Below are 15286 nucleotides of genomic sequence, written 5' to 3'. Positions count from 1 at the left end.
CCTGCCGTTGCACTATGCTCACCATCTGCACATTATATCATGTACATGATGGAGGAGCTATGTTGTGCACTCAAAAATGTCGAATCCCGATCCTTGCTTCTCTTTTTCCTAAGAGTAGGAAGGTTTGCCAGCTCCATCATCAGACTCGGAACATCTAACCCTTGAATCTGTGACATTTTCCGTACAGTGTGCCAAAAAAAAATTGTACAGTGTGCCAAAATTTAATTTTAAAACCAACATAACATTTTGGTGACACCTTGCAAAACACTCTCTCGAGAAAAAAAAACTCATGTGCAGTGTACCAAAGCATTGCATAGCAATGAAATGATGTAGATATGTCTCTTTGATATGCCATGTGCATTGTTGGGTTTTGCCCGTGTATGATGTAATGCTTTCTAGTAGTGTAGCTTTATTCACTTGTTACGTATGCCTATGTTGGGCTTATTTAAGCTTGAATTACTTTTGGATAACAATAGGTACAATAGTTAACATCTAGAGTATCTGCTATCTACCATATACTGCAGAATATTTGAATTACTCCAGAATATTTGTACAACTCAGACACCACTATGATTGCTTGTTTTCATTAACAACTGAAATAAAGTGATCAACTATCTACCATCTGGCTCCTCAGTGATGGTTACATCATTATTACTACATGGGACAAAAAATTCATGTGTCTTAGACACCCTTAGGTTGAAGTATCCTGGATGATTTGGTTCGGGGAGAATAACACTCTCGCTGTTTAACATTGCAACGACATCTGACATGGTGGGTCGATCATCTGCACTTTCTTGTACACACAACAGTGCAATGTTAATGTACTTCCTAGCATCTGATGTATGGATCTCCTTTACAATTGATGCATCTAGAAGCTCAACCCACGTTCGTCCTTCCCAGAGTTGCCATGACTGCAGAAAGCGAGAAAGTATCTTCATAATATGCATATACATGGTAAAAGTTATAAATCCACTACGAAAATAACACGCCCGTAGATGTGAGGGTTTAGAAAACGCTCACATATCCAAGAAGGTTAAGAAAGTCTCCGTACTGGTAGAAACCAGAATTCCTTTTTCCACTAAGGATCTCAAGAAGTAACACGCCAAAGCTGAACACATCTGATTTGATTGAGTAAATGCCTTCAGATGCATACTCCGGAGACATGTAACCACTGAAATGAGTTAGAAGAACAAGAAAATATTATATCAAAATATACGACTCGTTTCATCAACTAATAAATGGTATAGTAGGCACTACTTATGCTGTAGATTGTAAGGAAGAAATATGCTTACTATGTTCCTACTACCCTCTTTGTGCTTCCCTGACTATCATTGGAGCTGAATATTTTTGCTAGGCCAAAATCAGAAATTTTAGGATTCATGTCCTGGTCCAAGAGAATGTTGCTGGCCTTAAGGTCTCTGTGTATGATGCGTAGCCGAGAGTGCTTGTGGAGATAGAGAAGACCTTGGGCTATCCCTTCGATTATCACACGTCTTCTGTTCCAATCAATAAAAGTTGTCCTGTTTCTTTCTGCACATTAGAGAGTGCATTTTATAACATGGATGGATCACAATCCAAAATATGGTTAAAAACTACACTGTGCATACCAAATATAAAGAAGTCCAAGCTCTTATTTGGCAAATATTCATACACCAATAGTTTTTCCTCTCCCTTAATGCAGCATCCCAAGAGCCTGACAAGATTATTATGTTGTAATTTTGCAATAAGTTCAACTTCATTTTTGAATTCTGTAAAACCCTGTCCTGAATGTGAGGCAAGCCTTTTGACTGCGATTTGCATTCCATCTGGTAATTGGCCCTGTAAATATGTACAAACCAAAATTGGAGGCATAATTTTTTTATTGAAATGATAAAATAAGGATTACAGCTCATCCATTGCAAAATAAGACAAAATAAACAAGTTATCAAGATTTTCTTAATTTTTATTTCTGCAAAGAGTTATGTATTTGCAGGGTACGCGCAAGAATGTGTATTGATTAATGGCCAGCCAATCTTAGATTTATTTAAGAGAATTATTATAGAATGATCTTAGTATTGAATCTTTTCAAGACAATGCATTTACCTTGTAGACAGGGCCAAAACCACCTTGTCCAAGTAGGTTTTCTTTGGAGAAGTTATGTGTGGCATGCAATATCTCAGAGAAGTCAAAGAGAGTGAACTCTGAACTCTTCTCCTCCAATCTCCAGACAAGTTCGTCTTCTTCTGGTCTATTGGTGGCAACCTGATCGTTTAAGTTTTCCTTTCCTAAATTGAGAGAATACATAAATATCATCTTAATCTGGGACTGAAACTTAACCTGGCTGGCTACATCAATAATTGTTAGTTTTTCTTTAGAGGAACATTGTTGTGAATGAACCATAATTAGAACAAACCTTTTCTTCGTCTTCTCAGCCATATAACCGAACAGATGAAGCATAGGAGTATTGACAGGAGTGGAGCCACCACAGCAATAATCCACACCACCCTCTTGCGTGAGTTGCGTCCTAAGAAAAAAAAAGGCTAGTTCATGTATAGTTCTCATATAAATGAAAACAGAATCATTTAGTGATAGAGACAATATATTTTTCTTTCTGCCAAGTGATAGACAATATATGAGAAATCAGCTTGACAAATTAAACATATGCCAGCCATATTTGACAGGAATTTTCACGTATGTCAGTGACCTTTGAACCGTTCCGATTCTAACGGTTTACCCCCTTGTCAAGGAACCTCCTTTTCTTTTTGATTCACTTAGCTTAGTTTCTTAAAACTTAGTTCTTCTACTTATTTATTTTTATTCATCTATTCTAAGCTCAGGTCTACTAATTAATACCAGTGTAATAGTGCTACGTACCACGTATTTAACATGCTACTTATCATAGAGATCAAAGAAGCAATTTTTGTAAGTGGAGATTACCATCATGTGCTAGAGTAAATCAGCTGCTATGAAACAAAATTTCGTGTGGATAATGTATATCAGTACGTACGATAAGTTATTTTTAGCTGTATGCATCTCGACGCGAAGACCGAGGGAATTCCCTCCTTTAAAAAAGCCTTTCTCCATGATTTTTCTGAATCAACTAATCAAATCCAATTAAGGATGTCCTGGACAGGGTGAGAAGTTTACATACCCTGCTGTTCTTGGATGGTCGTCTGCGCCAGCCGGGGAGGCGCCGCAGCTGGTGGGTGTGACTGGGAATGTGGGTACCTGGTAGCGGGCGTGGGCGCTGGCCTAGTGCCGTTGACGGCCGGAATTGCAAGCATGGGGACCCCTTCGTAGAAGTGGTATAGCTCGTACCTCATGCTACACCGTGTCCCGAGAATTCGACCACCTTGCGCTCCACCTAGGGACTTGATCGTATGCTTCAAAACAAGCTGTAAACAAGCCGCGCAGTCGTCGGGCGTGAGGTCGGGCGTGCACTGCATAAGGCAGTACACCGTCGTCGGGACGAGGTCGACGCCTAAGCGCGAGGTGATGAACCTCCTCGAGCTGTTTGCAGCCGCTTGGGCCGTGCTGTTGAGACGCATCAACAGCAAGTGCTTGGCGGAGTCGCCGCCTGTGGTGAAGTTGAGGTTGTTCCGGAGGGTGATCCAGCTCTTCTGATCTTCGGTGCTGTTGGCAAGAAGAAAATTATGGTTGGAGAACCTGAGCATGCAGGCATCGTAGTACAAGGTGGCGTCCTTATTGTAGGGGCAGATCTGCTGGGCATCGGGGAAGGCGGCAGCCACGCAGCTCTCGCAGTCCGAGGCGTCGGTGGTGTCCCCACGGCAGAGCGCGAGGGCGTAGACGATGTCCAGAGCATCGCCGGTGGTGGCGGTGGCGAAGAGGCTGGTGGTGTTGGACACGGCCTTGTTGGGAAGGGTGGAGGAGAGGAGCAGGAGGTTGGCTTGGTAGGTGCTGTTTGATGTGTAGTTGCCGCTGCTGCCGCACACTTGCCATTCGGCACCAACGAAAGGCAGGAGAAGGAAGAGGACGATAACCATGTCCATCGACTAGTTTACACCGGGCATTGCCCGAAGATCGTTGATGGTTTTCTTTTTATTTGGCGAAATAATGCAAGAGCGAGTTGCTCCTATATCAGCATCACATTCATGATGATATGCTGGGATGTACTATGTATTTAGTTACCGGCGAGAGAGACCGAACATTTAATGTTTGACTGACCCGCGTTTGAGTGGGGTGAGCATGATTCTTGCAAAGACCCAAGACCCAAGACCGAACACAAAAGACCGAACCTAACCGAAAGCTGCCCATCTTCTACCCCGTCGGCGACTTTGGTTGCGTCGCCGTCCTGGTTTTGCTGTCGCCGTCGTGGGCTCACCGTCTTCTATTCATCTTCGTACATAGCCAGCGGAGTCAGAGTCACCGGGTCGTGGACGTGATGGGTGACCACGATAACACCAACGCCCGTTTGGGAGCCTGCATTAGTCTCAGCCAGACCGGACGGAATGTTTTTAGCTTGTTTGGTTGCTTGGATCGCATCAAAAAGTTGGCCTATATGAAACTTAAAGAGGGTTTGTTGTTTCCTTGCTACCCCAACTCTATCTCGTATATCATCATTTCGGACTCTCTCCTTTCTCGTGTGGCCACACATTCATCTCATCAAAAATAGAAAAAGGAGGTTGTTGCCTCCCGAGCTCCCGGGCTGGCCCATCACGGTCGCCCCTTCAGCGAGAGGGTTCGCGGCTGCTCGATGAACGCGAGGAAAGGTCCTATTGAATGCTCGCGAGCGGCAAACAGAAAAGCCTTCGCTGAAGAGTGCGCAAAACGGGCTGGCCCATTTGCAGGCGCTGAATGTAAAAACTCACTAGAATTAAGCTGGGACCTCGACTCGAACTCACGCCCGCACGTCACAAACTACAGTTGGTAACCAGTCGAACTAGCCACTCCTAATTACTGACGCAATTGTAATTTTAACCGAACAATATATCAGCACAAATATAATCATGAAATAACCCTAAAGTACTGGATTAAAACCATCATGCACAAGAACAAACACAATGAGCATGACTATATTCATCGGCACGAAGGCTGGTACCAAGCGATAGCTCACCGTGTGTGGCGACGAGATCGGCGGTGGCCATCATCTCTGATTGTGCTTTAACCATTGGCCACCCAGGCGTGCGAAGGTCATGGTGAATCCCGCCGCTGGAGGCCTGTAAGGTGGCAGTGGTGACGTTGTTGAGTTTGGTTCCTCCCAATGCCTTGCTCGTTCGTGCCTCTCGTTGGTGCCGCCACAGGTCTGCCTCGCCTCCGATGGCCATGGGGGTGTAGTGGATCTTGGCAAGGGCCGGCGGAGGGCTTCGTTATTAGTCGTTCTTTTGATTTTTGCTAGGGTTTGTGTTTTACTCAGGAAGGCGAGACGGCGGCGGCTCCCTAAAGTTGAAATAAAGGTCTTCCCGCTAGCCCCCATTTCGATGGTGTGTCTAGCATAATTGGTGAGCGTGTGGCGGTGTGTCTCCGGTGGATTTATCCTCGGTGGATTTGCTCAGATCCGCTTATCGTTCGTCTATGTTCGTGTGTCTTTGGGGTGGATCCTCTCGAGCTACGTTATTCTTCATCGGTGGCGGTTGCTGTTTTGGTGCGCTGGCCTTAGCACGACGACTTTTCAACTGTCTACTACAACAATTTGTGCTGGACTCCGACAAGGGAGGGGCGATGACGGCGGCGCGCCTTCGGCTCGCTTCAGTGCTTGTAATCGTCGCTAGGTGGTTTGCGGATCAAGATGTAATTTTTATTATTTCTGATATTCATTGTACTGTCATGATTAAAGATAAATAGATTGGAAGTTTTCTCACAAGAAAGACATCAAATATCACATAATTACATCAACTGTATATTTTTTAGGGGCATAATGTAAAAGTTGAAAGAGATTAGTAGATTGTTTAATGCTAACCGTGTAAGCATTAATCTTGATCACGGCCGGTTGGTCTTGGCCGAGCCGTCAGCGGGAGCTGGCAACAAACAGCTAGCTGGTTAGTGGCTGGAGTTAGTGTCCAGGGCGTCTATAGTCTTGCATGTAAGAGCCGGTGTGTTGCCGAGCCGGGTATTCACCTTCACCTAAGAGAGAGAGAGAGAGAGAGGGAGAGGGAGATGGTCCGGAGTTTGTCCCAACAAACCGCCCCTAGTTGGCTGGAAATTGGGAAATTTGGTAAGTGTAGGATCGTGGGGTTGCGGCGCCTGCGTTGTCCCTAATCTATATGGGCCTTCCTTGTTTTCAAGGTTTTACGTATGGTGCTGGTCTACCATTTACCATCACCGCGGAGGAGGCAGATGTCAAATGGTTGATCACATTGAGCTAGCAATTAACAAGTTTAAGGTTTACACTAATCCACACCCAACTATTCTCGTTAACTAGTGTATCCAGCTTTCTCCAAACACTTCTACATTATAATTCAAAGCATGAATAAACCTAACACAGAGGAACACCGGCGGTCCATTCAGCACGCCTTCCAGTAGAGGACCTTTGCATGACCTCTTCTTTCTTGCCCATCCTCTGCAAGACCTTGGCAAGTTCGACGTCCCTCTTGGAGTCGAAGTACAAAAAGTCCGTGTCTAGTATGCCTTCCGTGTCATCTAGTCCGCCATGAGTAATGTCGTGTGAGAAATAGTCGATGGAGTCATCCGGATAGGCGAGCTTACGAGCAGACTCCTGGCCGTAGTAGCAACGACCTGTTGGCAGAACCAAATTTGCACCAAACGAATGCACATTTATTTTGAGAAGTTTGCACTCCTTAAATATACTTGAGAACTCAACATATTAAGGATGAAAAGTCTACTTATTTAGTACTTACCCATGGTATACGGTTGGGGCAGAGGGCAGCATACGGAAGGCTTTGACTGATCTTGATATGCCCACCAAAACTCGGCAAAGAAAAGTGTGTTCTTGGATGTCGATTTGGTAGCTGCCATGAAATTGACATGGTAGCATTGATCCTGGTGACCGGTTACTGTTACGGCTACACCGCATATAAAATCCAGATCATATTTTGTTTCTGAAGGATGGCGACGCGCGTATTCCAGCAGTAACTGTTCAATCCTACCGCGAATGAAGCTCTGCTGGTGAGCATAGGCCTCCCTCTTTCTTGTGAGAATGCTCACCGCCGTCCGACAGAGTCTGGGAGCCGGCAGAATCATCGCCGTCCGGGTTTCCTCTCTGAGGATGTTGTATATCTGGGTCAAAGACTCGTAAGAAAGCGCAGTGTTGTTGGCAGTGGCACTAATCATCGAGGACCGTATCTGGTCTAGCTTCGTCGGTGCCAATGATGAAAGAAATGTTGCCCAAGCGGACGCTTGCGGGTGACGAGCAGCAGCGGCGGCGCTGGCAAAAGGGTTGGGAGAGCTCCGGTGTAGATGTGGATGTAACATGGTGGCCAAGTCGCACTTCCTGTAGCAGAGGTACTTCAAGATCTCGTGCAACGGCAGATGCTTGCCGGAGTTGGCGTGCAGGAGAGCTATGAGGCCGTGCAGGGAGCTAGTGACCACCCTGAGCATGGTGAGGGTGTCAAGGATGTCGTGCGCCTGCATCCCACGATCAGCCACGGGGAGCGGGAAGTTCACGTCATACCAGACGGTGCTCAGGATGATGTTGGAGACAGGGTCCATAGGGCCGTAGCAGTGGCCGGCGAGGAGGATGCCGCGTACATGGTGGCGCGCGGCATAGCTTGGCAGCATGGCGAGCGCCCTGAGGTAGAATCCATGGATGGTGCCCAGGAGGGACATCTCCAGAGACCTTACGTACGGGCATTTTCGGGCGTTGTCCACGTCGAGACACCCCATGTACGTGCAAGGGGAGTCGCGCGGACCCGCCGTCGTGCGTGTCGCCCACGATGGTGCCATGGAGTAAGAGATTAGCGTGGACTGCGTGTCTTGAAGACGCCGTAGAGATGCGATGTGGTCGCCGGCTCGCTGGACAATGGTGGTGTACGCGATCCGGCCATCTCCAAGGTAGATGCAGCTCGTAGTGCCTTCTTCAAGCGGCGGCGGTGACTGCAATGTAGCCATGGCGGAGATGTCGTCTTGGTGGCGCAGCACGTGGAGGATGTTCTTTACGTCTTGGACAGCCAGCCTATTCCAACCGCCGTCGTGTCGTAGGATGGGGGCAAGTATCTCGAGCTTCTGCGGTGGAAGCCACGCCGTCGCGAGCGACACGAGGCTGTCCGGCGAAGGGTGTTGCATGTGCATAGCCGCGAGCCTGAGAGACTGCCGCGTCCTCCCAGAGCCAGGGTCCGGCGGCGCAGGCCGGGCGACGTAGAGCTCGTGCTCGACGAGCAGAACCGCCATGGCGATGTCGGCACGCGCCCAGACGAGGTACCGCCCGGCTTGCTCCTCGCTGAGCAGTCCGAAGTAGGCCCTCATGAACTCGAGGAGGCACCCGCTGGACCTGCACGCGACGCCGTGCCATGCATCTCTGCTCTCGTTTCGGCGGCCCGACGGCATCCTGCGTCCTGGACCGGACGGCGCCGGGCTAGGGTTTGCCTCGAACTCGAATCCGTGTTGGAGGAGGGAGATGGTGTTGAGGACGATGTTGGTAACGGGATCGAGGAGGCCGAGGCAGAAGCCGCCGCGGTCGGCGAGCTGGGTCAGGTCGAGACCGTCCGGCATGTCCTCGACGGGCAGCCGCCGGAACGCTTCGTCGTAGTGGCCGACGAGGATGACGCGGAGGGCCTCGAGCGTGGCGGCCGAGATGGGGTCATCGGCGAGGCCGTGGTCCGTGAAGCAGGAGATCGTGCCCCTCGTGGGGTCGTAGTCGTCGTACTCGTAGGGCTGCGGCGGCGGCATACGCATCGGCTGGACCATGTGTCGAGAACGATCGATGATCAGGTGGATGGGTTGGAGACGACGTGCGATACTTTCGTTGCGCTCGATTCTCTCGATCGCTAGGTTTTGTATAGGCTATAGGCTAGTTTATTTCCTTTTCTAAGCGAACGGGCCAAAAATATGGAAAAGAATTCTATGCGACTGGTCTCACGCGAAACCCATTTTGATGGATGACACGTGATTTATGGATGTTTTGTGATTTGTGAATGTCACGTGTTATCCATCAGGACGGATCTCACCTGCTAACCGTAAGAGCTGGTCTCATATAATTTTTTTCTCAAAAATATATGGACGCCACCGACACAATGGATTTGCAATTTGATCTCGAACGCGACCGTCTCTGATTATTTTTTGTAACGGAGCTGTTCATGCGAGAGCTGTAAACGGCCCACTTTGATGATCTGTTCGGGTCCACGGACCGACGGAAATTATTAGGGTCCGGGAGAATCGGATCTAAACAAATTTCGGCGTCAAGAAAGCGGACGGGCCCTGCAACGTGAGATCAGATCGGATTCCCCAGCATCTGCTTCCATGGCCAAGCGACGGCGTTCCGACGATGTGGACCGGCTGAGCGAGCTGCCGGAGTGCCTCCTCCAGGACATCATGTCGCGCCTGAAGGCCCGCCAGCTCGTGCAGACCTGCGCGCTGTCGTCGACATGGCGCCGCCTCTGGCTCACCGCGCCGTGCCTCGACATCGACGCAGGGGAGTGGGCATCCGTGGCTCACCGTCAGCACAATGTGAGCTTCAAACCCCGGTTCAGCGAGGACGACGATGAGGAGGAGGATGAGGAGCTCGACAAATTTGACGATTTCGTCGACAGTCTCTTGCTCCGTCGTGGCGCGTGTGCCTCGCCGCTGGGCACCCTGCGGTTGAGCTTGCCCTCTTCCTGGCCCATATGGATGCGCCTCCTCCACGACCGTTCCTACTGCAGGTCGCACACCAGGTGGATTCGACGTGGCCTCCAGTGCTCCCCGGCGACCCTCGACGTCTCCGGCATCAAGCTGCCTCCTCTGGCGTCTGGTCCTGGCACCCACCGCCTCAACAAGCTGCGCCTCCATAACGTATGTCTCCACAAGGATTTTGAGAAGCACCTCAGCGCCGGGCTCCCCGTCCTACAAGACCTCGAGATCAGAGGCACGGAGATGTCCAAAATCTCAAGAATCGCGTCCGAGACGCTCAAGAACCTCATTGTTGATAACTCGCCCACATCCAATGAAGGAACAAGGTTACACTTCCTCGTCGACGCCCCTCGTCTCGCCTCGCTACACCTCGTCGTTCAGTTTCGCCGCCTTGGCGTTTTCGCTGTCACCGTGTGTGAGGCGGCTTCTCCTGTCGAAGCATCCATCCACTTCCTGGACAAGCCTAAAGTTCGGCAGGTACATGGAAGTTGCTACTATCATCAAGATGACAAAGATTTGCTAATAGCTTTATGCAAACTTCTCCGATCTCTATCCAACGTCAGTCACTTGGAGCTGTCAGGCTTTGGAGATATGGTGCGCACTTCGTTTCAATTAGCGAACACACATTTATTCTCTCAATTAGATTATAAATTAACCATCTTCTTGTCACTTACAATATATATAGGCAGTAGCAGAGCAACATATTCCAGATCTTCCATCACCGGTACTCGATTTCCAGCGGGGTTTTATCGAACTACGGCGCGGACAAGTGATGATGATTTGCTCCCCCGTCCTATGTTGCAGGCAATACTTGATGAGAAGCAAAACAAATTACCACAACTCGCCAACCTAAAAACCTTGGTCCTTGACAAGTGTGAGATAGGTGACAACATTCAGACGTTGTGGTCCTTCTTGCATAATACGCCTACCCTTGGGAAGCTTACTCTCAACAATTGTGGGGTACATACTTTTAATTTCAGTTAGTAAATTTTTCTACCTCAATATATATTGTACTCCTATGTCTTAGGTCTTAAATTATTTGCTTTGCTCATTTGTGCAGTGCCAAGAGTTTCAATATGGTGCTGCTGCTTCGAACATTTTTAAGATGGGTTGCACAATCTCCAGCCTTAAGTTGGTAGAAATCAAGCACAACGCAAGAGATGACCATGAAGTCCAATATACTGCACAAATGGAGAAGATCCTGTCCATGGTACAAAGGGACTTACCGGTGGCTACGAAGATCCATGTTACCAAGGTCAAAAATTAATATAACCCCCTTCAGTTGCTTTTGACTTTAGTTTGTTATAAGTCTATTCCCTTTCTGTATATTATTTTACATGATGACCTTTCCATGCAACAATGGACTGCTGAGTTCTATGCAGATGTTTAATAAAGGACAAGCATTGCATGGACTGCTGAGTTATATGCAGATGTTTCCTATATGGGTTTGTGTTGGGTGGTCTCTTTTTTCATAAGCATGTGGTTGGACAGGCTGATTACTAGCTATATGATACTTTTCTTGGTTTGCTATTATTCAAATGATGTGGAACAGTTTCATAATACTGTCCTTGTTTCTTTGTTCCTCGTTTTTTTTCTTTCGCATGCAACAATGGAATATATAAATGTTTTTTGTGTAAGCTATCACTACCTGTACTCTAAGATATGTTCAAAATATATTAGGAAAATTAATTGATAAAAGGACATATATCTTTGTGTTTGTTCCCTTGGAGTTTTCTTGTGTGATCCACTGGTTCCTACGAACACATGATCACTAATCTTTTCTTGGTGAGAAATCGCTTACAGCCACAAAAATGGAAACAAAGTGACCAATTATCTTCCATCTGGCTGCTCAGTAATGGTTACATCATTATTACTACATGTCACAACAACAGTGGCCGATTCATGTATATTAGGTACTCTTAGACTGAAGTATGCTGGATGATTAGGATCTGGAAGAATAACATTCTCGTTGTTTAACATTGCAACGACATTTGACGTGGTTAGTCGATCATCTGCATTCTCTTGTACGCACATCAGTACAATGTGAATGAACCTTCTCGCCTCTGCTGGATGAATTTCCATTACAATTGATGCTTCTAGAAGCTCAAGATATCTTCCACATTCCCAGAGCTGCCACGACTGCAGAATTATTTTTCATCACATGCATGCCAAATTAAGTCTCCAAAATTATATAAGTTTTGTCCGAGAGTTCAGAAGCGCTCACATATCCAAGGAGGTTGATAAAATCTTCAGACTTGTGGAAACCAGAATTCCTTTTTCCACTAAGGATCTCGAGAAGTAACACACCAAAGCTGAACACGTCTGATTTGATTGAGTAAATCTCTTTATAGGCATACTCAGGAGACATATAACCACTGAAAGAGATATAGAAGCACAAGGAAAATATTATATCAAAACACACAATCATGATGTAGGAACTAACTATGCTTTAATTATGACATATATGCTTACTATGTTCCCACCACCCTATTTGTGTTTCCTTGAGTATCATTGGAGCTGAAATTTTTTGCTAGTCCAAAATCAAAGATTTTAGGATTCATATCCTGGTCCAAGAGAATGTTGCTTGCCTTAATAAGGTCTCTATGTCTGATGCGTAGCCGAGAGTGCTTGTGGAGATACAAAAGACCTTGGGCTATGCCTTTCACGTCGTTTGTTCCAATCAACCAAAGTTGTTCTATTCTGATCTGCACATTAGAGAACATGGTTTGAAGTATCGACGAGCAACAATCTAAAATATGGTTTAACTTTTCTGCATACCAAAGATAAAAAAGTCCAAACTCTTATTTGGCAAATATTCATACACCAAAAGTCTTTTCTCTCCCTAAATGCAACATCCCAAGAGCTTGACCAGATTATTGTGTTGTAATTTCGCAATAAGTTCGACTTCATTTTTGAATTCTGTGAAACCCTGTCCTGAATATCTGGCTAGTCTTTTAGCTGCAATTTCCTCTCCATCTTGTAACTGCCCCTGGAAGTATGGAAACAAAATTAGTGACACTATCTTTTTTTAGTGATATTATAGAACAAGGATTACATGTCATCCATGGGAAAGGGACTTTTGGGACCTTCATATTACATTTCACTTCCATACTTCTATTCCTTACAACTTTTAGTCCGTTGTCGAATAGGTAAAAATAAATAAGTTTCAGATAATTTTCTTAAATTTGTACTTATAGTTTAAGGCTACATATGTGGTTAGTATGCTAACACATTTGGTTGAGGTACATTTATAAATATTGGGTTTAGGCTACACATATATTTATCAAGCAACCATATGCATTTTTCAATTTGGAGCACCAATAATACAATAGAAGCATGCAACTTTTCCCTTTCTCCCTAGATTGCTAGCACAAGAGGAAATGATGAATGATGTGATATCTGCCATTGTAGTGTACTGGAACTTACATAAATTATTTTCCAAGGTAACTTAAGAACAAACTGTAGGATATCCTCCTTCAATGGGATGTGAGGAGGTAACACTTGGTACCCTTTATTGTTGAGCAAACATGTGTAAGAGCTCACCACCCATTACGATTATGACATATGAGTGTTTTTGACTACACATGAGGTGAGGGGGGTGTTTTAGCTTCCCATCTAGCAACCGCCAAGATAAGTGATGAAAATTCCAGGTTAGACTCCGCTATTCCATTGTGAAAGTTCCTTGCGTCTTCTCCTTGGGAAAAGGTGGCTAGGGTTTCTGCCTCCCGTCAATGGCGCCGCTGATCTATCTCGTCTTCTTTTGCTTTAGGGCCATGGGGCGCAGTGGATCCCGGCCTTTACCGGCGGGAGGGCTCCATTTTTAGATGTCTATGTGAGTTTTCTTAGGGTTTGTGTCCTGCTCAGGGCGAGACAGTGGCGGCTCCCTGAATATTGAATAAGGTTCTCCTCGCCAAGCCCCCGTCCTGGTTGTGTATCTAGCATTGTCAAAGGGTGTGTGGGGGTATGTCTCCGGCAAATCTCGCAAGATTCAGTTGGTGGTTTTCTTTGGTGGATCTGGTCTTTGTTTGTCTATATTCGTGTGTCTTCGGGTAGGATCCTTCCGATCTGCGCTTTTCATCATCGGCGGCGGCTGCTTGTTCTAGTGTGCTTGTCCTATGGGGCCTTAGAACAACGACTTTCTGACTGTCTATTACAGCAAGTTTTGCCCGGCTCCAGCGAGGGAGGGGTGATGACGGCGGCATGCCTTTGGCTCGCTTTAGTGCTTGTATAACCATCTCTATGTGGTCTATGGATCTGGATGTAGTTTTTATTATTTCTGGTGTTCGTTGTACTGCCATGATTAAAGATGAATAGATTGAAAATTTCTCGCAACAAAAAAAAAAACTCCACTGTTCCATTGGATAAGAAGATAAAACCAATAGAGAAAGTGAAGGAGAGGAAAATTGGGGGAACAAGTTCGCCATGAAGCAAAGGGATTTCTTGCCCAAGGTTGTGAAGTTTAGATCCACCACAGTGTGTCCTTCAAGGCGTGGTTCCATCATTTTTGATGAGGTTGTTCCAATCCCTAACTTTGGCAACCCTAAATTTTGTTGTTGGTATCAAGGAAAAAAAATAGCACACTATACAAAATAGCGTCGCTCTTAAATTATGCTACTAGCATGGTATTAGCGAGACATTGTATACTAATTTATTTAGTGAGACAATTCCTTATAAGCTATAGTGTGCCATTAGCGGAGTTGTTTTGGTGCCCCCGCCTCATGGTTTTCCCCGATTTAGGCGCGTATGGGGCTGAGAGTGTGGGGTGAGGTGGGGTTAGGATTCGAAATTAAAGTCTGGGTGTGTTGATGTTGCTGCTGCATTTTCTAGGAAAGGGGTTGAAAGCACCTAGTACTTGTATTAGTTGTGTGCGGAAGACACCTAGCATTTGTACTAATCTTAGGTTCAGGCTGTACCAACTTATCATGCATATATTTTGATGCATATGTTCCATTCGTGCTGGGAATGATACTTGAACTAGTACATGAAGTGGTATGAAAATGTACTTTGATTCTGCTCCAGTATTAAAATTACCATAATGTATGCTAATTCCAAACATTAGGCACATCATACTATAATTCATTGTGTATTTTCTTAACACAGTACAGACGGAGGCCCTCATATACACGCGCATACACTCACCCTATGAACGCACATATGCACACCTTACCCCTATGAGCACCTTTGAAAGACTGAGCGGGCATATCATCTTGAAATTTATGAAGTCACCATAGGCACCTCGTCGTCGAGGGGAGCGTCTCCTTCCACTGAATGCGCGTCGCCGGAAATCGTGAAATAAATCCAGGAATAGATGCGAGCACCAGGATTTGAACCCTGGTGGGCTGGGGATCTACAGTCCCTCTAACCATCCAAGTAGTATTAGGAGTCCTACACGGGTAGGTTTAGGTTAGCAGCCGGTCTGGTCGTGCATATATATAAGCAGCCCTGGCTGCGTGAGCCGATTGTACCGTGGAGAAAATGAGAAAAGAAATAAAGAAGAAATAAGGACAGACCAAGGCCCTTGGCTATCAGTTTTTGTGTGCGCATGTTCGTCGTATTTGATGTGATG

At 46.3% G+C, this 15286-nt stretch overlaps 2 protein-coding genes across 2 annotated transcripts; both read right to left on the bottom strand.

The window, feature by feature from the left end:
- Window positions 1–611: 611 nt before the first annotated feature.
- On the bottom strand, window positions 612–3989 carry LOC119273528 (cysteine-rich receptor-like protein kinase 10). The gene is made up of 7 exons (XM_037554664.1): window positions 3131–3989; window positions 2393–2503; window positions 2083–2264; window positions 1608–1818; window positions 1293–1530; window positions 1021–1171; window positions 612–911 (listed from the first exon to the last, which is right to left on the bottom strand). Exons 1-7 carry the CDS (start codon window positions 3987–3989, stop codon window positions 612–614), a joined length of 2052 nt encoding a protein of 683 aa, XP_037410561.1.
- A 2372-nt stretch (window positions 3990–6361) lies between these two features.
- Window positions 6362–7731, bottom strand: LOC119273527. Its single transcript, XM_037554663.1, has 2 exons — window positions 6795–7731; window positions 6362–6672 (listed from the first exon to the last, which is right to left on the bottom strand). Exons 1-2 carry the CDS (start codon window positions 7720–7722, stop codon window positions 6413–6415), a joined length of 1188 nt encoding a protein of 395 aa, XP_037410560.1. The 5' UTR covers window positions 7723–7731; the 3' UTR covers window positions 6362–6412.
- Window positions 7732–15286: the final 7555 nt, after the last annotated feature.

This window comes from Triticum dicoccoides, chromosome 3A, assembly GCF_002162155.2.
Source record: "Triticum dicoccoides isolate Atlit2015 ecotype Zavitan chromosome 3A, WEW_v2.0, whole genome shotgun sequence".
Classification (NCBI taxonomy): domain Eukaryota; kingdom Viridiplantae; phylum Streptophyta; class Magnoliopsida; order Poales; family Poaceae; genus Triticum; species Triticum dicoccoides.
The sequence above is the reverse complement of the archived record's forward strand: the minus strand, read 5'-3'. Positions and strand labels throughout refer to the sequence as shown.